Genomic DNA, 25,292 nt, shown 5'->3' with positions numbered 1-25,292 from the left:
CTATAACTATTACATTGCCCCCTCCTTAAGGCTGCTCAACGGTACACGCTGCAATACGGTTTGTTCGGTTGGCCACCACCTTCCCATGGGGGATCCGCTGGGTCTGGTCGACAGTGTCCTCGTTCCCGTTGATAACGATCAGCAAGTCTTCACGTGGCAGCAGGAACTTCGGTGGTTTTCCTTTCCTCCACACTGTAACTACCGCAAGCTATTGAAATACTGAACAGATAAACGTTGACTCAACTAAGTGTAAATAACAAGGATAATGGGCGCCACCTGCAAAACAATTGCAGGAATATTTAATTATGTAGAGCAACGAGCCACTCCCTCTCCCAAGGCGACGGTCATTAGGCTGACGAGGCTCCAGACTTACTTTATAACCTTACCCGTTGCTATATAACCCCTGAAATTAAATTTGGGTAACATGCCAGGTTCAGCCTCACTCCACTGACTAAAGACTCACTTTAAGTTTGATTCTATGACTTTACTCCCAGAATAAGAACTCATATGTGACAAACACCAACAAAAATAAACACTTATGCAACCCACTTAGTGCTTGCTGTTTACATAGAGCTAATATACACAATACTACCCAATAAAATCTTCTCTTCACGAGATTTACTCGTTTGCCGTCTACAAAGGCAAATTACACATCATTAAAATCACTAATAAAATAGAACATCATTATGCAACCCACTTAGTGCTTGCCGTTTACATAGAGCTAATATACACAATACTACCCAACAAAATCATCTCTTCACGAGATTTACTCGTTTGCCGTCTATAAAGGCAAATTACAAATCATTAAAATCACTAATAAAAAAAATAGAACATCATTATACTTTTAACATACATCCAGGTAAGAGCCCCTTCGCACTCCACTGTTACCGTGAATCCTAATCTGGTAGAGAAAAGTACTGCGACTATTTCTCTACATATGGATGCAACCTTCTTTACGACGAGCATCCCTAACCTTATTTACACTTCTTCGTCGACGTCTTGAATTCTTTCCAATTGCTGACTGGACAGAAAGCGTTACATGTCCGGAGGCAAGCAAACAGCAAAATTCTCCACCAACTGAAGCTGCATACTCGGCTGACAAGTTACAAACAAACACTTTCTTTTACAGAAAATCCACTGCAAAGCCGGTAAGTCGTTGTGATTATACCATGTTCACTCCGTAACAGATACTCACGAACAATAGCAGATCGCATAGCAAACTGCGCAAATACGTAGCTCCCGCAGACCGGTACAAATGAGAAACACACAGAATCAGCATCAGCATCAGAGTCAGAAACAGAATAAGTATCAGAATCAGAATGAGAAAGACTCGCCGCACACGCGTACACACTTATATATGCTTGCTACACGTGGTAATAGCGTCCTGAAAAGTTCACTGGTAGCAACGCTCACACCGGCACTTCTTCCCGCGTCACTCTGTCAACCCAAACCTCGCTCAAAACAAAGCCCTCGCATTGGCTATCGAGTATATGATGTGACATAGACCGTCCACTCACGTATGTCCACATTGATTCACTCCAATTCTTCAACCGATACAACCTGCCGTACCCCGTGTTTTCAAGCCACTTGTTGCAACACATCCAACTGACTTCAACCGTCCTTCCCGATATAGTCGCAGTTTTCCCGGTTGCACAATCCTTACGGCTAGGCCATATTTACAGACTCTTACCCAAACGGAAATTTATACAAAATATAATGATGAACATATGCAATATTCCCTAACTATACATTCTTCTTATAATATTACGTTTTTACATGGTAAATAAACAAAATTACAGGATTTTAACCTTACAAACTATATACGAAAATTTCCTAACCTAAAAAACTCGGTAGTGTAGATACGTTGTAGTATAGATACAGTACATTTAGATAGTGCCGTATCTTGCGTGCTATATTCGTGTGTTATCTTTCGTGTGCATCTATTAGACCCTAATACTAATAATAATTTGTCTAAGCATTTAGCTTCGTTGGTAATCTTTGAGTACAGTAGTTCTTGCAAATTTCATTTCTGTTGTGCTTAGTAGTGACATACGGTACGGTACCGGTATCGTAATTAGGATACGTCTGAAAGTAGTTTAAAAATTACTGTAGTGTACTGTACAGTAGTATACGAGTAATATCCTATTAGAATTTAGTGTGCTTATTTTATTATTGTAAAATATTTGTGTAGTACTGATGTAGTAGAGGTATCCGTAGAAACTCACACCAAAATATTGTTGAAATTAGGATAGGCTTAATTGCAGTTTGGAATTGTGTATTACTTTCGATATTCAGTAATTAACAGTAGTTTTTATCCTGTTAGGGGTTGTTGGATAAAAAAAAAAAGAGCACGACTAAGTAGTATTGTAGTGTAGTCCTATATTAATTACCTTATTGTTGTGTACTATCCCAGACAATATATCCCTCCCTTCATTTTTTTTTTGCAAATAAATTACTTTATTTTTTAATTTTCACCCCGTAAAGAATGGCTAAGGAGCGCGAGTGTACTTATTGTGGGTGTGGTGAGGCATTGAGGGGTATGAGGGAGGAGTTGGAAAGTTTGAGGGAGATCATTAGGATTCTCACAGAAGACAGGAAGGAAGATAAGACTCCCTCAAATAATGTACAGGTTACAGTAGGTGTACAAGAGGGAGGGGAAGGAAAGGGAGGAGTTGTAGAAGACAGGTGGTCTAATGTTCTAAGGGGAAGGAGATTGCAGGCCAAGGGCTCTATTCAGGATCAGAATTCAGGACAGGTGTCTGTGCGAAATCGGTACGAGTCACTCCAGGTAGAACAACAGAGGGAAGATGAGGGACAGGGAACTGTTGCTGAGATGCATGGAAGTAGGAGGAAGGGAAAAGGTAGGAAAGGGAAATGTAGAGTAGACGATAGGAAAAGACAGGTGGAACAGGGTCATGGGAAGGAGAAAAGGGAGGAGGAAGTAGCTTCTGCAGCTATCAGCAAAGATAGGGCTGACCAGGAGGGGAGGGGATCAAATGAGGTAGGTAGGGTTGAGGCTCTGGTCATGGGGGATTCCATCGTTAGACACGTGGGGAAAGTGTGTGGAGGAAAGGGAACCAGGGTAGAATGTTATCCAGGAATTAGGTTGAGGCAGATGTTGAGGAAAGTAGAAGAGAGGGAGGAGGGGAAGGAGAAGGTGGTAGTGTTTCACGTTGGTACCAACAACGTAAGGCAAGCTGATATAAGTACCAACATAGTTGGAGATGTGTGGGATCTGGTAAATGCAGCACGGGTGAAGTTTAAGAAAGCGGAGATTGTTATTAGTGGAATACTGTGTAGGAGGGATACTGACTGGAGGGTGATTGGGGATTTAAATGAGACTATGGAGTGGGTATGTGGGAAACTGGGAGTGAAATTTCTAGATCCTAATGGGTGGGTAGGAGATAGGGATCTGCGCTCGGATGGCCTTCATTTAAACCGCAGTGGTACGTATAAGTTAGGAAATTTGTTTGGAAGGGTAATAGGGAGGTACATTCAGGGAAACGGGATGGCCTAGGGAGCGGTGATAAGGGAACAGGGAACTGGAAATCAAGTAGGGATGACATAAAATTGTTAGTGTTGAACTGTAGAAGTATTGTAAAGAAAGGAATAGAATTAAGTAATTTAATAGATATATATTTACCAGATATTGTAATAGGAGTTGAATCATGGCTGAGAAATGATATAACGGATGCAGAAATTTTCTCACGGCACTGGAGTGTGTATCGTAGAGATAGGATAGGAAAGGTGGGAGGGGGAGTTTTCATTCTGGTGAAAGAAGAATTTGTAAGCTACGAAAAAGTTAAAGATGAGACACATGAAATTCTAGGTGTAAGACTCATTTCTAAAGATAATAGGCAACTTGATATATTTGGAGTGTACAGATCGGGAAAGGGTAGCACTGATGCGGATTCGGAATTATTTGATAGGATAGTCAGCTATGTGGGAAACGACATAGAAAGAAATGTGATTGTAGCGGGAGATCTGAATTTGCCAGATGTAAATTGGGAAGGAAATGCGAACGACAGGAAGCATGACCAACAAATGGCAAATAAGTTAATATGGGAAGGACAGCTGATTCAGAAAGTGATGGAACCAACCAGAGGGAAAAATATCCTGGATGTGGTGCTGATAAAACCAGATGAGCTCTATAGGGAAACTGAAGTAATAGATGGTATTAGTGATCATGAAGCTGTTTTTGTGGTAGTTAAAAATAAATGCGATAAAAAGGAAGGTCTTAAAAGTAGGACTGTTAGGCAGTACCATATGGCTGATCAAGCAGGTATGAGGCAGTTTCTAAAAAGTAACTATGATCGGTGGAAAACGGTAAATAAAAATGTAAACAGACTCTGGAATGGGTTTAAAGAAATTGTTGAGGAATGCGAAAACAGGTTTGTACCTTTAAGGGTGGTAAGGAATGGTAAAGACCCACCTTATTATAATAGAGAAATAAAGAGACTAAGAAGGAGGTGCAGACTGGAAAGAAATAGAGTTAGAAATGGCTGTGGAAGTAAGGAGAAATTGAAGGAACTTACAAGAAAATTGAATCTAGCAAAGAAGGCAGCTAAGGATAACATGATGGCAAGCATAATTGGCAGTCATACAAATTTTAGTGAAAAATGGAAGGGTATGTATAGGTATTTTAAGGCTGAAACAGGTTCCAAGAAGGACATTCCAGGAATAATTAATGAACAAGGGGAGTGTGTATGTGAGGATCTTCAAAAGGCAGAAGTATTCAATCAGCAGTATGTAAAGATTGTTGGTTACAAGGATAATGTCGAGATAGAGGAAGAGACTAAGGCCAAAGAAGAAATAAAATTTACATATGATAGCAATGACATTTACAATAAGATACAAAAGTTGAAAACTAGAAAAGCGGCTGGAATTGATCAGATTTCTGGGGATATACTAAAGACAATGGGTTGGAATATAGTACCATATCTGAAGTACTTATTTGATTATTGTTTGTTCGAAGGAGCTATACCAGATGAATGGAGAGTTGCTATAGTAGCCCCTGTGTATAAAGGAAAGGGTGATAGACATAAAGCTGAAAATTACAGGCCAGTAAGTTTGACATGCATTGTATGTAAGCTTTGGGAAGGCATTCTTTCTGATTATATTAGACATGTTTGTGAATTTAATAACTGGTTCGATAGAAGGCAATTCGGTTTTAGGAAAGGTTATTCCACTGAAGCTCAACTTGTAGGATTCCAGCAAGATATAGCAGATATCTTGGATTCTGGAGGTCAAATGGACTGTATCGCGATTGACATGTCTAAAGCATTTGATAGGGTGGATCATGGGAGACTACTGGCAAAAATGAGTGCAATTGGACTAGACAAAAGAGTGACTGAATGGGTTGCTATATTTCTAGAAAATAGATCTCAGAGAGTTAGAGTAGGTGAAGCTTTGTCTGACCCTGTAATAGTTGAGAGGGGAGTTCCTCAGGGCAGTGTTATCGGACCTTTATGTTTTCTTATATATATAAATGATATGAGTAAAGGAGTGGAATCGGAGGTAAGGCTTTTTGCGGATGATGTTATTCTCTATAGAGTGATAAATAAGTTACAAGATTGTGAGCAACTGCAACGTGACCTCGAAAATGTTGTGAGATGGACAGCAGGCAATGGTATGTTGATAAACGGGGTTAAAAGTCAGGTTGTGAGTTTCACAAATAGGAAAAGTCCTCTCAGTTTTAATTACTGCGTTGATGGGGTGAAAGTTCCTTTTGGGGATCATTGTAAGTATCTAGGTGTTAATATAAGGAAAGATCTTCACTGGGGTAATCACATAAATGGGATTGTAAATAAAGGGTACCGATCTCTGCACATGGTTATGAGAGTGTTTAGGGGTTGTAGTAAGGATGTAAAGGAGAGTGCATATAAGTCTCTGGTAAGACCCCAACTAGAGTATGGTTCCAGTGTATGGGACCCTCACCAGGATTATCTGATTCAAGAACTGGAGAAAATCCAAAGAAAAGCAGCTCGATTTGTTCTGGGTGATTTCCGACAAAAGAGTAGTGTTACAAAAATGTTGCAATGTTTGGGTTGGGAAGAATTGAGAGAAAGAAGAAGAGCTGCTCGACTAAGTGGTATGTTCCGAGCTGTCAGAGGAGAGATGGCGTGGAATGACATTAGTAGACGAATAGGTTTGAATGGCGTTTATAAAAGTAGGAAAGATCACAATATGAAGATAAAGTTGGAATTCAAGAGGACAAACTGGGGCAAATATTCATTTATAGGAAGGGGAGTTAGGGATTGGAATAACTTACCAAGGGAGATGTTCAATAAATTTCCAATTTCTTTGAAATCATTTCGGAAAAGGCTAGGAAAGCAACAGATAGGGAATCTGCCACCTGGGCGACTGCCCTAAATGCAGATCAGTATTGATTGATTGGATCGTACATACGTACGGTTACAACACCTGCGTCCACTTTCAGGGCTTGAGCGCCTTCATAGTCCTCTGGTGTGATGCCCGGGACTGGTTTGCTCATCCCAGATTTAGCCGTGATGAATTTCCTTTTATTCCGGGGTGCGGAATTTGATGTTCGTACCGGCACGCAGCTTCGTGCCGGAACAAGTGCCCTGGTCAGATGGCATCCTCGTTCGTCGGTCATCGGTTTGTCTTCCGTTCCTGCTCCGTCTCCTAGTAGAGGTCTCTCCAGCCGTGCTGTTGCAGTTGCTGCCTCTGTCTCATGGGCCATCATCAGAGCCTCTTCGTAGTTCTGTTTCTTGCCAATCGTCCTTCCTGTACGGATCTCAGCGCCACGTAGTTTATCGCAGGTGTCAGCCGCCTCGAGCTTGGTGTCACCTCGGGACAACTCTTCCACAATTGCGTCGCCTAGTCGCTCAATCTCGGCGTCAATTATCCGCAGCGTTATATCTGTGCGCTGAGTCCTCTCCTGCAGCTTGACTCGGTAGGTGGCTCTTGGTTGGTGGACACCGCAGCGTACGTCGAGCACTCCCACAACCTCCTCGTAGGTCAAACTTGGCTGGGGCTGCATTGAACTATTATCTTCTGTACACATAGTCCGGCGATCGGATATTCGGCACTATTCTTGGACGTCGATCTGGTCTCGAACTGGGTCTGGCAGGTTCTCTTGGAAGTAATTCCGTCGTCCCATGGAGTTTCCAACTTCACGATGGTGGAGCCACCATTGCTGGTAGCAGGATTCATTCGCGTCTCCACAGCTATCGTTTTCGCATGCAAGGCACTCACTTCCACCGCTGGGCCTCGAACTCTGGACTCCACAACAGCGGGCATCTCTTCGGACCGCTTCTCTTCGAGTTCGTTGTCGTCACGCACATCGTCATTGTCGACCTCTTTTTTGAGAGAGCGCACTTCATTTTCCGACTTTAACTGCTCACTCTTCCGTTCACTTAAGTCTGTTTTCAGTTGGTCCGTATTAGAACTCCGTTCAGACCTCAGTTCTCTAACAAGTTCGCCATAGCTAGATAAGATTTTATTTTCAAGTTCACTAAACTTAGAAAAATCTGGAGCTGTTTGGAATTAATTTCACTCGTAGAAATTCCTGCCGGCTACAAAATACGCTAGCAGGTTATCCGTGCTGACACCAATTTTAACGTAAGAGTTATCTACCAATTTATCACACTTGTCCATCCCACTTCTGATGCCAGTTGTAGCATGTTGGCGGGGTAAATAAGTAAATAAATGAGTACAGAACCTGGTAGCGTCCTATTTCTAAGATTTATTAACTAAGCACTACAATTACACATTTACACATGCACACACACGATTGCCGAGCTTACAAGTTACACAAGTACACTTACATGGTTCGCGCTCTCTCTCTTAGTTTCTCATGTTCCATCCACAATGACACACACCAGACCGTGGTTTCCCATTTTCACACCAGGCAAATGCTGGGACTGTACCTTAATTAAGGCCACGGCCGCTTCCTTCCCACTCCTAGCCCTTCCTTGTCCCATCGTCGCCGTAAGACCTATCTGTGTCGGTGCGACGTAAAGTAACTAGCAAAAAAAAGACACACCAGAGTCATCGATTATTTACACTACACTCACTCAGCCACTCAGTCACTCAGTCACACAGTCACACTTGTTATCGCTGTCACGGTCCACAGCCTACACGTCAGTCTCGCAGGTCAGGATAGTATCCACTGCACTCAGTTCGTCAAACCCCGTTCGCAGTCTGCACACGTCGGCACGCAGTGTTCGCTTCGTGCTGCTCCAGAACACCGAAGGTTCTTCTCCAGCAGCTGGCCTCAAGGGACTCACACACACGACATCAGGGAAACAGGAACGAGTCCTCGGCTCCAACAGGTAGATACTCCGTCAGGCTGACATCTCAGCCCAGTCTATCGCTGACTGCGCTCTTCGCTAACTCACACCAGTGAATTCAATCTCGCTCTCACTCACTCACTAACTCACTGCAGGTAAGTAACTGCTCTTATATACCTGCGCCAGCCCTTCTAGAACAGTCCAGATGCTCAATGAATCCAGGAACCTCGCGTGATGGAAGACTCCAGATTAATAGTCGAGTAATTTCCGTCGTCCTCTGCTGCAGGACAGCGGGCGGAGGCGAGAGAGGCTGGCCTAGCAAGTGCTGCTCGTGATTGGCGCGCCTGAAGTAAGGGGGTGGGCCAAATACGGTGACGGGCCGGACCCGTAGCAAGTTGGCGTGGCGGACGCTATAACCATTTCAATATTTCGCAACACAAAGGCTTAGAAAGCACTAATGGAGGGATTTGTTCCTCAATCATAGTGAGCTTACTCTTGAGTGTGGTTCTTCTGTAGGTTTTATATCACTAAGAAAATGCTGGTTAGAGTGTTGTTTCAGGATTTGGAACAAATTTCCCAGTTCTACTCCTGATCATTATCAGATACAATTACAGGCACCAAGGGGACATTTGTGAAGACAAAAATTTGTCCATGTACAGGAGGCTATTGACTTTTGTGATCTGAAGTACCTAATAAAACCATAGTATCAAAGAAAGTTTGTTATTGCAGAAGTCAATAATTTAATAATGTGATTATGAATACCTGAAAGTTTGATAGGCAGTAAATTCATGTCATAGTCTGAAACACTTCAGTATATATTAAATATTAAACTCCCATAGTCAAGTTTAATGCTTCAATATTAGAGGTAGAATTACTTTATAGGATCATTAATAAATTCTTGTATATTCCTTGTCATTTTATCAGTAATTTTAATTTTGTCTATGTTTTGTTTTAAATGATCTAGGTTTAATCTTGGATTCAGAGCTCATCCCTTTTGGAATCCACAAAACATGCAAAGAAAAAAACAGAAGAGTGATAGTTAGTAAAGTGAATGAATCACCATGAACAAAAAAAAAGTGAACTGAATGCTTAAATAATATATTAAAATAATCTAGAACTGTAAGCTGTAAAATGTGATTTTTATTTTGTGAACTCTTTCGTGTTAAAGAAATATTTCCCTGATATTGGTGTCAGGATGTCTTTGAATGAATTACTTATGTGGATGAACATATTATATATAAATACATGCATATTGTTATTTAGTGTATCAATTATTTTAGGTTCATATATTTAGTTTATATGAAACATTCTGTACTTAATACAGAGGAACTATCATTTGCTTCTTACGTACCCAATAAAATAATTCTCTTGTTTTATTATGATAGTGATATGTAGACTGTATTGCAAATAATACTTCTGTGTACAGTGCTGCCATAAATATTTCTGATTGTCTTGTGTATAAAGAGAGTTTTGTAAATATATACTTTTTTAAAAAATTAGAATACTCGATTCTGTTATTACTATTATTATACCTCTTGTTTATTTGTTTCATGATAATGATTTTTTTGAAGACCAGATGTTAGTTAACATTTGGGGCAGTCACCCAGGTGGCAGATTCCCTATCTGTTTACCTAGTACTTTCTTAAATAATTGCAAAGAATGAGGAGTTTTTTCTTTATTATGACCTTCGTCCATAGGATATTTGGCCATCAATAATGTACAATGATAAAAATTGTTACAGAAAAGAGAAAGAAAAAGGGACAAGAAGTTAAAAAACATACAAAATAACAGAAATGACCTAGAACAGAGCAAGAAAGGAAACAAAACACACTTGAAATAAAGACACTTTTTCTTTAGATATTAACACCAGTGTTTGTGAAGTATGTTGCAATTGCACTGTACACACGTAAGTCTCCAGTTGCCAGTAATAGCTGAATATGTGTGGGTAAAGGAACCCGAAGGTGCACAAGGGTTGCGAACAATTCTCTTCGAAAGGATTCAGTTCTACTGCACTCATAGATAACGTGGTTCACATCTCCCATGTTTCTTGCACTACACGGACATTGTGCTGATTGGAGAACTCCAATCCTGTTGAGGTTAGCGGGGAATGTAGCATGGTTGAACCTCATCCGAATTATGGTAGTTACTTGGCCTTAAGCCCATCTGACGTCTTGATATCCTGGTTTGAGGGGGACAGTTGGTTAAATGCAGGCATAGTATCGTCCTTTGTGTTGAGTAGTCCTGTTCCACAGAGCTGTCCATTCAACATACGTTTTCCTTCTGCTAGTAACAAAAAAATTGGTACATGGGAGGCGTATGAAAGGAATAAGCCAGTATGTGCACCTTGTATGGCCCAACTGCCAACCAGATCATTGTATGAAAGTCCAGAGTGTCCTTTCTCCCATAAAAATGACACACATTTTCCGCGCAATTTCATGACAGACGATAATTCGAATATTTCATTGATGTAGGAGTGTGTTCGTATGTTTCGTCAAGGATGTCCCAATTTCATAATAGCACTTTGAGAATCTGAAATGATAAGTATCTTATGAAAATTTCTGGATTTTGAGTAATATAGTGCCTCCCGGAGGGCGACAAGTTCAACAGTGTAGATGGATGCTTCAACAGGAAGAGAAAAATGGCCATATTCTTGTGTTTGCACCCAAAAATGTGCAAAACCAACTGAATCTGTAAACTTTGCACCGTCGGTATAAATGTGGATGTAGTCGAACCAAGTAGATTCAATAAAATCAATTACATGTTTATTTGGAGCAGGTTTTTCTAGTAGGTACCTGGGGATATAATATGTGGAGGCTGGAGATATCGAACAGGCGTAGTTAAAATGGAATGCCGGAATTGTGTGGGACTTCAAAGTCAAGGGTAGACAGAACTTCAGTTCTCTTAAACATTCTAGAAGTAGAGGTGGATGTTTTCCATGACGTTTGCGATACTGGTTATGTAGAAGGTGTAGGCTCTTGAATAACAAATGATCCTCCAGAGTAGAATGTTGAAGGAGAAATTTTATTGCCAGTAGTTTCCTTCTCAAGTACAGGGATTGTTCTTGAGCTTCAACCTGTAGAGCATTTGTAGGCATTGACGACTTAGCACCTAGACATACTCTGAGAGCACGAAATAGTAGGACATTTAATTTCTCCAAAACATACTTCAGAGTGTTGCTGTTCAACATACTGCCATAGTCAATAACTGTCCTGTCGAAGAGCGGCGAACATCTCCCTTGGGTAAATTATTGCAATCCATAACTCCTCTTCCTATAAACGAATATTTGCCCCAATTTGTCCTCTTGAATTCCAACTTTATCTACATATTGTGATCTTTCCTACTTTAAAAACACCACTCAAACTTATTTATCTACTGTCATTTAACGCCATTTCTCCACTGACAGCTCGGAACATACCACTTATTGCAAGAGACTATCCTCATTTTTCCGTATTGAAAGTCTGTTAAAAGGAGAAAAATAAAACTTTGATTTCCACCTATTCAATACATTAAAAGCAATTATAAAATAAGGATCTCATCCTTATTTTATTGCTTAATTGTTAAAACATAGGACATGTTTCGTTCATATTTTGAACATCTTCATCTAAAAATATTCTTACAAGGTTAAATTGGTAACATTGTTGTAGAACTTACACTTATGGTTTGCCGTTAACAAACTTGTCCATAATAAACTTTCAAAAACCTCTTAAATATAAAGCGTTTATATATTACGTCGTCTTATTGAAAATAATATGACTGTTGAATTTGAAACTTTAAAACCTTATTCAAATATTTAAAATACAATGCCATTAGTTAGTCTCTGTATAAATGCATTTACAATCTGTTAAAATTGCTGAATGGCTTAAAATTATTTGTTGAATACACATTAAAAAAATGTGTTACAACTGGCGTGAACTTTTTCACACCATATGGAAATGAAATCTTTATACACTCTCAAAATAGCTGAGTTTAGGCATGAGTATTATTATTTTCGTCCATAAATGACAAAACTGATGACTACTGTTGATTACAGGTTATGAATTTTGTCCTACTTTAAATTTTTAACGTCCAATTTGTCAAATTCACAAATTGCTTGTAGACTATACTATTGTAGGGCAATCCTAAAGATGTAAGCTAGGACTCAGATGATACAAGTGGGTCACGTAACGTAAGTTAATTTTTGTTCTTAATAACTTACCTTAAATGCTTTCCTGTTAGTCACAATTTTTAACTCTTAATTTGATTTGTTTTATCCATTTTATAGACTAAAAATCAGACAGTTCAACTTCAATAATGCTTATGTATATCAACCCATGTTGAAATATAACAACTAAGCCAACAGTTTAGAGATACTAATTGAACCACACCAGGGGACAACAAAAACATTGAAACAAAAAGACCTCCAGCTCAAGACAGTTTTAACGATCACCATCTCACAGTTTTTAACTTTCATCATGCTTTTCAAGAAAAAAAAATTTAACCTACATTTCATTTTGTGAGTCTGGTGTTTTTGATTCATTATATATGTCTTACTGAGGATGACGCAATGCCAGGTCGAAACATGTCTGTGTAAAGTTTTGTCTTAATTGGATGTAAAATAATATAATATTGACTATAAGGATATCAACATAATTTTGTAAGAAGTACGTAGTTTACGGAAGCAGATATCGTTATCAATGGAATACTGTTTAGTAGGGATAGTGACTGGAGGGTAATTGGGGATTTAAATGGAAATGTGGAATGGCTATGTGGGAAATTGGGAGTGAGATTTGTAGATCCTAAAGGGTGGGTAGGAGATAGGGATCTACGCTCAGATGGCCTTCACTTGAACTGCAATGGTACTTATAAGTTAGGAAGTTTCTTTAGAAGGGTTATAGGGAGGTACATTCAGGGAAATGGGGTGGAATAGGGAGTAGTAATAAGGGTACAGGAATCTGGACGTCAAGTAGGGAAGACATAAAAATGTTAGTGTTGAACTGTAGAAGTATTTTAAAGAAAGAAATAGAATTAAGTAATTTCATAGATATACAGTATACTTACCAGATATTGTAATAGGAGTCGAATCATGTCTGAGAAATGATATAATGGATGCAGAAATTTTCTCACAGAACTGGAGTGTTTATTGTAGAGACAGGATAGGAATGGTAGGAGGGGGAGTATGCATTCTGATGAAAGTAGAATTTGTAAGCTACAAAAATTTAAAGATGACAAACATGAAATTCTAGGTGTAAGGCTCATCTCTAAAGATAATTGGCAACTTGATGTTTTAGAAGTGTATAGACCTAGAAAGGGTGATGCACACGCTGATTCAGAATTATTTGATAAGATAATCAGCTATGTGGGAAACGATACAGAAGAGAACTTGATTGTAGCAGGTGATCTCAATTTACCAAATGTCAATTGGGAAGGTAATGCGAATGACAGGAATCATGACCAACAAATGGCAAATAGGTTAATCTGTGAAGGAAAAATGATGGAAGCAACTAGAGGGAAGAATATTCTGGATGTGGTGCTGGTAAAATCAGATGAGCTCTATAGAGAAACTGAAGTAATAAATGGTATTAGTGATCATGATTTGTCATAGTTAAAAAATAAATGTGATAGAAAGGAAGGTCTTAAATGTAGGACTGTTAAGCAATACCATATGGCTGATAAAACAGGCATGAGGGCATTTTTAAAACGTAACTATGATCGATGGAAAACAGTAAATAAAAATGTAAACAGACTCTGGGATGGGTTTGAAGTAATTGTTGAGGAATGTGAAAATAGATTTGTACCTTTAAAGGTAGTAAGGAATGGTAAAGATCCACTGTATTATAACAGAGAAGTTAAGAGATTAAGAAGGAGGTGGAGGATGGAAAGAAATAGTTAGTAATCGCTGTGGAAGTAAGGAGAAATTGAATCTAGCAAAGATGTCAGCTAAGGATAACATGATGGCAAGTCATCGAAATGTTGGTGAAAAATTGAAGAGTATGTATAGGTACTGTTACGAAAATAAAACTCCATCTGTTCATTACTTTAATTTATTTAAGGATGGCCTAATAAATGTATACACACGTAATTAAACACAAACAAATCTAACCAGTTGTGAATGGCCACACACTAATTACCAGTCTATTTACAAATCTCTCTTCTGTACACACACCCGGGGGTCCCGGCCGGCTCCTGCCTGGGAGATCTATAAGCCTTACTTCCACTTTCTCCCAAGTCCAGTCACCTTCTAAAGCCGCTGTGCGTAGACACCTGGATTTGAACACAGTGTCACTGGCTATACAACACACGATGACTGTTCGTTGGTTCAGACTCCAATGATAGTCCGCAACTTCACACAATCACATGAAGAGAACAAAAATCAGCAACAGCTCAATAGTATCCAACAGCAGGACGGCACTCACGACAACGAATATTAAGCCACGTCCAATTATCTTCGCACTCACGATAACTGCTTCAATCGCTGATTCACGGCGGTCCTCAATCCACAGGACACACACAGTACTCTAAGGCCGTACACAGTCTTCTGTCCCATACGCGGTCTCCCATGCAGCTACTCACTGGACACTCGTTCAGATCTCGGTAGGACACTGGCGACAGCCAACACCTCTGTCGCCCTCAGCTCAGCCACTGAACCCCAACTCACTGAGTGTCACACTGGCTCCACCTCGAAGTCCAACTGTCGTTCACTCTAACACTGACTCCCACACGGAGTCCAATTCTCACTCTGAGTCCAACACTGACTGACTCTCAGGGCCTTGTCTCCCTTTTTAGGCCTATACCTCGCGTAATTTGATAGAGAAATTTCACGATGTTACTGGAGACAGAACATTCCCGTTGGATCCCAAAGAAACTCACAGGTAAGCCGGCCGCCGAGAACAATACACGGGAAGGCCGGTCCCACCCCACAGGCCAGCTGGGAGATTCCAGTTTGTCTGAGTCACCAGCCTCTTCCTGGAAATACCTTAAGGAGCTACCATGGGGCTGACACGTAACAGTACTTAAAGGCAGAAACAGGTTCCAAGAAGGACATTCCAGGAATCATTAATGAACAAGGGGAGTGTATGCGAGGATCTTCAGAAAGCAGAAGTATTCAATCAGCAGTGCGTAAAGATTATTGATTACAACGATAATGTCCAGATAGAGAAGGTGACTAATACTAAAGAAGTATTAAATTTTACCTATGATAACAGTGACATTTACAGTAAGATACAAAAGTTGAAAAGTAGACAAACAGCTGGAATTCATAACATTTCAAGGGATATACTAAGGACAATGGGTTGGGATATAGTACCATATCTGAAGTACTTATTTGACTATTGTTTGCAAGAAGGAATTATACAAATGAATGGACAGTTGCTATAGTAGCCCCTGTGTATAAAGGAAAGGGTGATAAACATAAAGATGAAAATTACAGGCCAGTCAGTTTGACATGTGTTACATGTAATCTTTGAGAAAGCATTATTTCTGATTATATTAATCATGTTTGTGAAATTAATAACTGGTTTGACAGAAGGCAGTTCGGGTTTAGGAAAATTTATTCCACTGAAGCTCAACTTGTAGAATTCCTGCGAGGTAGACCGGATATCCTAGATTCGGGAGATCAAATCGACTGTGTCGTGATTGACCTATCCAAGGCATTCAACAGTGTAGATCATGGAAGACAACTGGCGAAAATGAGTGCTATTGGTCTAGACAAGAGGGTGACTGAATGGGTGGCTATATTTTCTAGATAATAGAACTCAGAAAATTAGAGTAGGTGAAGGGTTATGTGATCCTGTAACAATTAAGAGGGGAATTCTTCAAGGCAGTATTATTGGATCTTAATGTTTTCTTATATACGAGGGGCGTACTGTATTGTTTTACACTTTATTTTTTGTACTTCCGAGTATGGTTCATATTTCCCCTTTTGAGGGTGGTGACATGTAACTAATTCTTGTTCCACTGTTTGGGAGCAGCAGACGCACAAGGGCCAAGGAATGCACTCGTAGCCATTTCATAGCAACACTGTCAGCATAGGAGCAGACAACATGGAAAGCAACCGTCAGGGACAGCGCTATACGACTGGGTTCTTATTGAAAGAAGGCGTGACCACTGCAGAAATTCATCGGCGCTTGGCGGCAGTCTGTGGAGAACATGCGCCATCACGGAAAACAGTTTACAACTGGGTGGAAGGTTGGAAATCAGGGCTCATGGTAATGGAGCCATGTCTCATCGCCAGTCACAAGCCTAGCCATGATGTTGGCTTGATCTTGATCATGGCGTTGCAAAAGTTCTCTGTACACGTCCAGATGCCTCTGCTTTTTCGTCTGCAGACAAATGTCTAGGCACCCACTGGATGAAACCTTCCCCCAACTGTAAGTGGCCGCGCACAGTCTGCTGCAGTGTGTTTTGGCTAATTCCCGCGACTGCCTCCTTTTCCGTAAATGTAACGCATTTGTTTCCTTGGATGGCCTGTCCAACCCGGGCAGTATTGGCTGGTGGTGACACTGTCACATTCCTGGTTCCCTTGTCCACCGATGTACGCCTTGTTTTGCAACCTTCCTCCCAGTTGTAAACTGTTTTCCATGACGGCGCATGTTCTCCACAGACAGCCACCAAACGCCGATGAATTTCTGCAGTGATCACGCCTTCTTTCCATAGGAACCAAGTTGTGTAGCCCTGTCTCTGACGGTTGTTTTCCATGTTGTCTAGTCCTACGCTGACAGTGTTGTTACGAAATGGCTGTGACTAGTGCATTCGTTGGCCCCTGTGCATGTGCTGCTACAAACGGTGGAACAAGACACTAGTTACACGTCGCTACCTTCAAAGGTGTAATGTGAACCATACCCCCAAGTACAAAAATTAACGTGTAAAGCAATATAATACGCCTTTGTTTATAAATGATCTTAGTAAAGAACTGGAATCAGTGGTTAGGGTTTTTGCAGATTATGTCATACTGTATAGAGTAGTAAACAAGTTACATGACTGTGAGCAACTGCAAAAAGAGCTCGACACTGTTGTGAGATGGACAGCAAGCAAATGGTATGATGACAAATGGGGTTAAAAGTCAGGTTGTCAGTTTCACAAATAGGAAAAGTCTTCTCATGCTTAATTACTGTGTTGAACATTATTTATGGGGATCACTGTAAGTAACTAGGTGTTCATGTCAGGAAAAATCATTGGGGTAATCACTGGTAATAAGGGGTACAGATCTCTGCACTTGGTTATGTGGGTATTTTGGGGTTTTAGTAAGTCTCTGGTAAGACCCAAACTAGAGTACGGTACTTATGTGTCGGACCCTCACCAGCATTACTTGATTCGAGAACTGGAAAACATCCAAAGAAAAGCAGCTCGATTTGTTCTGGGTGATTCCCGACAAAAGAGTAGCGTTACGAAAATGTTGCAAAGTTTGGACTGGAAATACTTGGGAGAAAGGAGACGAGCTGCTCGACTAAGTGGTATGTTACACGTTATAATTCTCATGTTAGGTCCGTATTGAAATGTACGTAAATACAAAGTATGTTACAAGTGTTATTTTTAATATCCACCTATTCAATACGAAGAGATCTAGTAAATTAAGAATTAAGACAGCAGTCTTCTGAAGTAGGTAGCTGTTCAGCTGTCTATAGTCTTATTTAACTTGGTTGAAGGAGTGAAAGTCGAATGTGTTACGATAAGATAACAGTCTTCTTTAAGTAGTTGTGGGAGCAAGGAAAGGTATTCGGCTATCTATAGTCGTATTTATCTTGCTTGAAGGAGCGAAAGTCGAAAGTATATTGACGTTGATAGAGCTTTTTGGTGTGAAGTCTGTAACAAGAGGAGAGTGAATGCTTTGGAGAGGTATTTTTGAAAGGAGTGTGAGTGTTAAAAAAGAAAATATGGAGATTGTATAAACAGTTACCCTTTTGTCTGTAAAGATGTAAATCAGTTATGGAAAGGTTAGTTGAAGAAAAACAACGTTATGTGTATGTTCATTTATTTCTTTGACTGTTATGATGTTAATCAGTTGTTATGGTAGCGTTGAATGACTGACACTTGTACTTCTAGTATTGTATCGATGTGAGATTGGCGAAGGAGTGTGTGGTGGAGGGGAGGGGCTAGGCGGGGCGTTAAGTTTATGTGTTGTTGGTTGAGAGAGATTTGCGTGGTCGGATCGGGAGGGAGTCGTAAATGAAGCTAGTCATATTAGTTAAAGTAGTGGAGGTTCTAGAAGATGTTAATTTAAGATTTTTAGGAATGTGGTTATGTTTTGAATTTAGAGTTTGCAATAATTTGGGTAAACTTTTGTATAATGGATTCTTGACTTCAATTAAATCATTGAGGTTTAGATTTTTCTTGTAGTATTGGTCCAAACATATATAGATGGTTTCAAGTTCATTCATCAACTTTCCTTTGTCTACTCTTTCAATAATTGTGAGGTCTTGTTCTGTCGTTGTAAAATGGTGTCCTGTTTCTTTCATATGGGAGCTCATGTACTGTGCTTATTGACATTATAGTGTTCTACGTACCTAGTTTGAAAACTCCGGCCTGTTTGACCAATATTAAGAGACGTTGCATTGCATTCAGGTGAGCCTGTATATGCCTGAGCCTGAGTAAGTGTTTTTGCTTGAATTGACTGTGTTGTGATTAAAAAAATAATTTTTGGTTAGTTGTCCTAAAAGCTATACTGGTATTTTTGTTTTTATTGGGTTCAAGACCTGGTGAAAGTTTGGATTGTTGTAGGTAAGAGTAGTAGTAGTTTTATAGAACCTCACAGGTTTCCACCCAATACATGGTTCAAATTTGGAATAGCCTAAGCCAGTTACAGGATGAAAAAGGACAGTGCATTAGAATCTAGTAAACGACATAAAATAAGAAAGCAGCAAAATGAAATAACATGAGACTAAAAGAAAATAAAATGCAATCGAACAAATACTCCTTGGACACGCCATGAAGTCCGTCGGATACCCGAAACGTGACCCCCAAAGTGAGGGTCACCACAGCAGCTATCCTCGGTCTCTTCATGCCACGTCCAACTTCTCAGCTTTATTGTCTTCCAGAATATGCTATTTAAAAGTATAGTTAAAAGACATATAATCAAATGGCCCACGGTCAACTCACTTCCGGAGAACCGTTAGTCCTGGCAAAAGGCAAACACATAATTAAAAATAAAATTAGAATACCACATACGCATGCTATAAAAAGAACTACACCTTCCAACTGACCGGCCTCGCCGACGCGGCACATTCCATCACAGCTATTGTCATAACTCCTGACCTAGTTACTCTGCTGATCCAGCCCCCACGAACACTTTAACTACCTCCTCGTCAAAACAGTGTCGTCATTCTTTGCCAACCAAACCATTAAATTTGCTTAACAACCACACAATTAATCTAAAATCACCATCAAACTTTTCAGTCTCATGCCACCAACTCCAACTTTTATACTTCGCCACTTACAGACACCTACCTCCCACTCCACCTCATAACACCCACCACTATTCCATTCTCATCCCTCTCAACACTTAAATTCTGCTATTACATATACTACCACTTCTCCATTACCTACCAAAAACAGCATTCAACTCCACAATCTTTCACTTACACTTAACACTCCAGATCAATTCCGAATTACCTTACTACCTACCAATTTCAATTTACTCCATTAATTCACTATACCTACTATGCCAATACATACCACCATCACCACCATATTCACTATACTTAATTACCCACCAAAAACTCCATCCAACTCCACAATCATTCACTTAAACTTAACACTTCAAATCAATTCCAAATTACCTTACTACATACCAATTACAGCTTACTCCCTTAATTCACTATGCCTATTATAATAACACATACCACCATCACCATCAAATTAACTATACTTCATTACCTATACCAATCACAACTTACTCCATTAATTCACTATACAAATTACCTTACTACATACCAATTACAGCTTACTCCCTTAATTCACTATGCCTATTATAATAACACATACCACCATCACCATCAAATTAACTATACTTCATTACCTATACCAATCACAACTTACTCCATTAATTCACTATACCTATTATAACAACACACACTTAACACTCCAAATCAATTCCAAATTACCTTACGACATACCAATTACTATACCTATTATACCAACACAAATAACATAAGTCAAACACCATATTAACTTTTGATCCAAAACGCATTTCCTCATATACCAGCAATAAATAAACACACTTCATTACCTACCAAATACTCCATCCAACTCCACTACCATTCACTTACACTTAACACTCCAAATTAATTCCAAATTACCTTACTATATACCAATTACCACTTCCTCCATTATTTCACAATACCTACTATACCAATACATACCCCATCACCATTGAATTCACTCAACAAATCACTAACATCAGCAGTAAATAAGCACACTTCATTACCTACCAAAAAGTACCACCACCACCGTCAAATTTCCTATACCGACACCTACCTCCAACTTCACCTCATAAACACACGTCTTCGACAACCATTTTTTTTTTTTTTTTTTTTTTTCAACTTTCAACATATTTGACTAATGCCACCAACTATAAACATCGCGACTACGGAAGAAAAATGCTCCATTAACATGTCTAATAACTCCAACATCTGTAGCTGCCAATAATATCTCCATATAAATAAACAGCATTACCTGATCTGCAGCGGATCATTATAATACCAATTGTCTTTATATATAATATTTTTATGGATCCATTTTGTTGGAACACTATATATACAAACCTCATTTATTCCAAATCAGTGTACATGTTGTACCGCACATAAACAACATCAATGTAATGTATTTTTAACTAGACATGTGTGGCATACATACCACTGTTTTTGACTATATGCCCATTTTAACAACATTTTAATGTCTACATTAGCAAATATTTTTATTCAAATTTTAACTTCATACTAAGTTTCAATCAGAAGTAATGGGCCTTACAAACTGAATTTAGCTTCTAGGATGTATGCAAATAAGGTGTTGCATTGATACCTCAATCAGAAATGTTCAAGCCAGTGTTCTGTACTTTCATGTGACTAATCAATAGCCAATTGTGTACATAGTTGAACTTGCCACTGTTGAGTTACACAAACATATGTGTGTTCCATATTATATAACCTAAAAATTGGATGGTAGTAGCAGTAAGGTGATATGTGTCTTCATGAACGATGCACACTAGTCATGCATTAGACATACCAACATTAATGATCAATCTAAATTAGTCCAAACTTTTACCACTATATGTGATGTTTTTATGAACAATACAATTTTTATTGCATGTCAACTGAGGATGACCCCCTAGGGGTCGAAACTAGTCTTGACTATTTGACTATATTTACTTGCTTAATGTAAAATAAATTTGTATTGATAAGGTGGAGATTTGTATATATATTGTTTTTCTGTAAAGTAATATCCATCAATACGGAAATGAAACTTATAAATAACAGTTCGACAACCATGCCCTTAATTACTTACTTACTAACTTTATTATAGTTTTTGATTCTTGTTACAATACTCTCATCACTTTTTTTAACTCCCCACAGGTCCCTTAAGCTTCTGCTCCTCCCCCTGCTCCTACTCATATCGAGTCTCTCCCAGGTTGCCTCTGACCTAACCTTTATACCCCGCGCTTCCCTTACTTCACTGTTATCACTTCCCTGCCTTTCCTCTTCACTGTTTATGGTCACATTTTCACTTGGCACCTCTCCCTGTTTCTCTTCACACAGTACACTGTTACTTTTGGTATTAACATTACTGCCTTGCCCCTCTTCTCCCATATCACTATCTTTCACTTGCCTATCTTTCCCACTGATCGCTATACTTCTCTCTGTTTCTTCGTCTTGTTTTATCTTCATTTCTAGCTCCATCAATCGATTCACAGATCAGATTCTACTCCAGCTGCTGCTTGACACCACTAGTTCTTGTCCTCTGATAATTGCTCTCAGCTCTTGAAGTTTAGCTCTATCATATGTTTTCTAAGAATTTTTTCGTTCCTGATCGCTTCCATTCCCACGTCCCACTTGATCCATATTTTTCTCCTCTGCATATTACCCGCATTGCCTACCACAATATCAGCCATCAACGTAGAAAACAGTTGTACTTTGATAGGCCTGTTGCCTCCAATTCTTCCCACTCTCTGCATGTCGTCTATATCCACTTCACTAAAATTAATTTTCATTTTCCCCTGAATTAGGTCCACCACTTTATAAATTGTAAGCACTTTGTCCTCTCTCTTCTTCTCAGGCACACCATATATAAATAGGCATTTCTTCCTGCGATTTAGAGTGTTGGCTTCCACTTCTGCTTTCAGTTTCAGCGTCTGCTCTTCTAATCGTCCTATTTTCTCCCTTAATGCTGCAACTTTTTCGGCATTTTCCTCACTTGCGATGTTGTGTCATCTGCCCTTTCTCGGAACCATCCCTTCATTTTTTCAAACTCCCTCGTTTGCTCTTGTATCATATTTTTGGGTTGCTCAAAGGGGCAGACTTCTACAACCACCTCTTTTACAACTCTTCTGATTGTTTCCATGTCTTCCCAGCTCATATTTCCACTGGGGATCGGACCTGGGTTCATTTCGACAGCCCCAATCCATAGTAATATTATAATCACCGCCGCTGATAGCATTAATTCTCCTTTCATTTCCATTTCCATTATGCGCCCTCCTGGATTCACTTCTTCTTTCTTCTTTCTTCCCTGCCATCCTCCTATGGTCGCCCTGTATTGCTCCACACCAATCATTGTCAGTAAACTCCTTACTGCCTTCCTGCACTCAGAAACTGCACCCCCTACTCCCACTCCAGGGACCCTCCACTCAAGACGTCTGCACTCGTCAGTGGCCTAGGCTGTACTTCTGTTGTAGGTAAAGGTAACGAATTTGAATTTTTTGAGTTTATTAAATGGTTAATCATTTCAAGTTTATATCCATTGATTTTTGCTAAATCCTTTATATAATTTAGTTCTGTTTCAAGGTTCTTGAGTGTTAGAGGGATTTTTAAAGCTCTGTAAATTAAACTGTGAAAAGTGACCAATTTATGGGAGTTAGGATGTAAAGAAGTATTTTCAATTGTTAATGGGGGTGTGAGTAGGTTTTCTGTAAATTTCAAAATCAAAGTTGCCATTAATATAAGTTACTGTGAGATCTAGGAAATTTAAAGATCCACTGACTTCATCTTCCTCCCCTCCACCACACCCTCCTCCGCCAATCTCACATCGATACAATACTAGAAAAACAAGTGTCAGTCATTCAACGTTACCATAGGAACTGATTAACACAATAACAGTCAAAGAAACAAATGAACATACACATAACGTTGTTTTTCTTCAACTAATTTTTTCATAACTGATTTACATCTTTACAGACGAAAGGGTAAGTGTTTATACATTCTCCATGTTTTCCTTTTTAACACTCACATTCCCTTCAAAAATACCTTTCCTAATCATTCACTCTCCTCCTGTTACAGACTTCACACCAAGAAGCTCTATCAACGTCAATATACCTCGACTTTCCCTCCTTCAAGCCAATTAAATAAGACCATAGACAGCTGAACAGCTACCTACTTAAGAAGACTGTTGTCTTAATTTACTAGATCTCTTTGTATTGAATGGGTGGATATTAAAAATAACACTTGTAACATACTTTGTATTTAAGTGGCATGTTCCGAGCTGTCAGTGGAGAGATGGCGTGGAATGACATTAGTAGGCGAATAAGTTTGAGTGATGTTTTCAAAAGTATGAAAGATCACAATATGAAGATAAAGTTGGAATTGGGGCAAATATTCGTTTATAGGAAGAGGAGTTAGGGATTGGAATAATTTACGAAGGGAGATGCTCAATTTAAGAAAACGCTACGTGACTGCCCTAAATGCAGATCACTGGTGATTGACTGACGTGCATTGTTGCACATTACTTTCTATCGAAGAAATTGCAGTAGCACAGGAACAACAACAACCTGTGCATTGTAGCTGGTACTGGTTACGTAACCCTGTATAAACTTCATCTGTGACTATGAGTTGTAACTGATGGCCCAACACACCATGAATCCTGGGGTGGGACCTGGGTGTCGTGGGCGAATGCACTCTGGAATAGGCCGCTCACCAGGTCTACGCTGTACACGTATACGCCCATCACTTGCATACAGACAGAATCTACTCTCGTCGCTGAACACAGCAGAGCGCAATTCCCCTCTCCATTAGATTTTCACGACACCAGAGTAGCCGAGCTTGGCGGTGTCATGATGTCATTGGTAGCCTGGCGAGAGGCACACGTGATCGTAATCTTGCTGCAAGCAGACAGTTCCCAATGGTCGTTGGTGATGCAGCAGATGCAACATGTGACCGGATTTTGTTTCTGGATGATGTTTGGTCGGCCACCTTTGCTCGCACAATGCATCAGGCTTGACATGCGTCTGTACTACACGTACGTCCGGAGCCTGGTCAACGGGTATGGGAATGTTCCGCAGACCACTGCTGGAAGCAACGACACACCACCGATACATTGTGTCCAACATGTGCAGCAATCCGTCAGTACGACTGTCCAGCTTCCCGCAGGCCCATAATGTGACCCCGTTCAAATGGCTGCAGTTATTCAACAGGAGCACATACTTGTCGCGTGACATGATTGTACCCTAGAATTAATGTTGCAAACGCTGTTCACCTGTAACATCAACAAAGTTACTGCCTGCAGAGTCAAAACAGAGTGCGCTTGGACAGGCCTTCTGAGCACCATCTGATCGCCGACGTCCATGACAAATGAATCACTAACACAACAACCCCTTAGTATGCACATATACCCTGGTGCCACTGAACACAGTCCTTAAGGGTGTTGCATGCTTTTTTCCTGGCAGTGTATGTATTTGAGGACATGAAACACAATTTTGTTGCAACTTTTGCACCTTTTTCTGTAAGATTACTACATTTTGCCAACTTTTCTCTTCTATTTCATCCTTCAACACATTTTTACCCCACTTTTATCTGCATTTTTAAAGGATTAGTCCAATTTTTTCTCTCCGTAAACAGATTTTTTTAAAATTTTGTTTAATCA

General features: G+C 39.7%; 1 protein-coding gene across 2 annotated transcripts in view; it reads left to right on the top strand.

Annotated features, from left to right (window-relative positions):
- Nucleotides 1-9,757, top strand: part of LOC136864422 (neurofilament heavy polypeptide) — a 316,402-nt gene extending 306,645 nt beyond the window's left edge. For both annotated transcript variants that reach the window (XR_010859304.2, XM_067141398.2), the window contains one exon: nucleotides 9,220-9,757. Coding sequence is in view for 1 of the 2 variants with exons in the window: in XM_067141398.2 (XP_066997499.2) it covers nucleotides 9,220-9,225 (6 nt within the window). In the remaining variant the exon portion in view is untranslated. The remainder of the gene's footprint in view (nucleotides 1-9,219) is intronic.
- Nucleotides 9,758-25,292: the final 15,535 nt, after the last annotated feature.

Source organism: Anabrus simplex, chromosome 2 (assembly GCF_040414725.1).
Source record: "Anabrus simplex isolate iqAnaSimp1 chromosome 2, ASM4041472v1, whole genome shotgun sequence".
NCBI lineage: Eukaryota > Metazoa > Arthropoda > Insecta > Orthoptera > Tettigoniidae > Anabrus > Anabrus simplex.
Note: the sequence above shows the minus strand (reverse complement) of the source record. Positions and strands in the feature narration are given on the sequence as shown.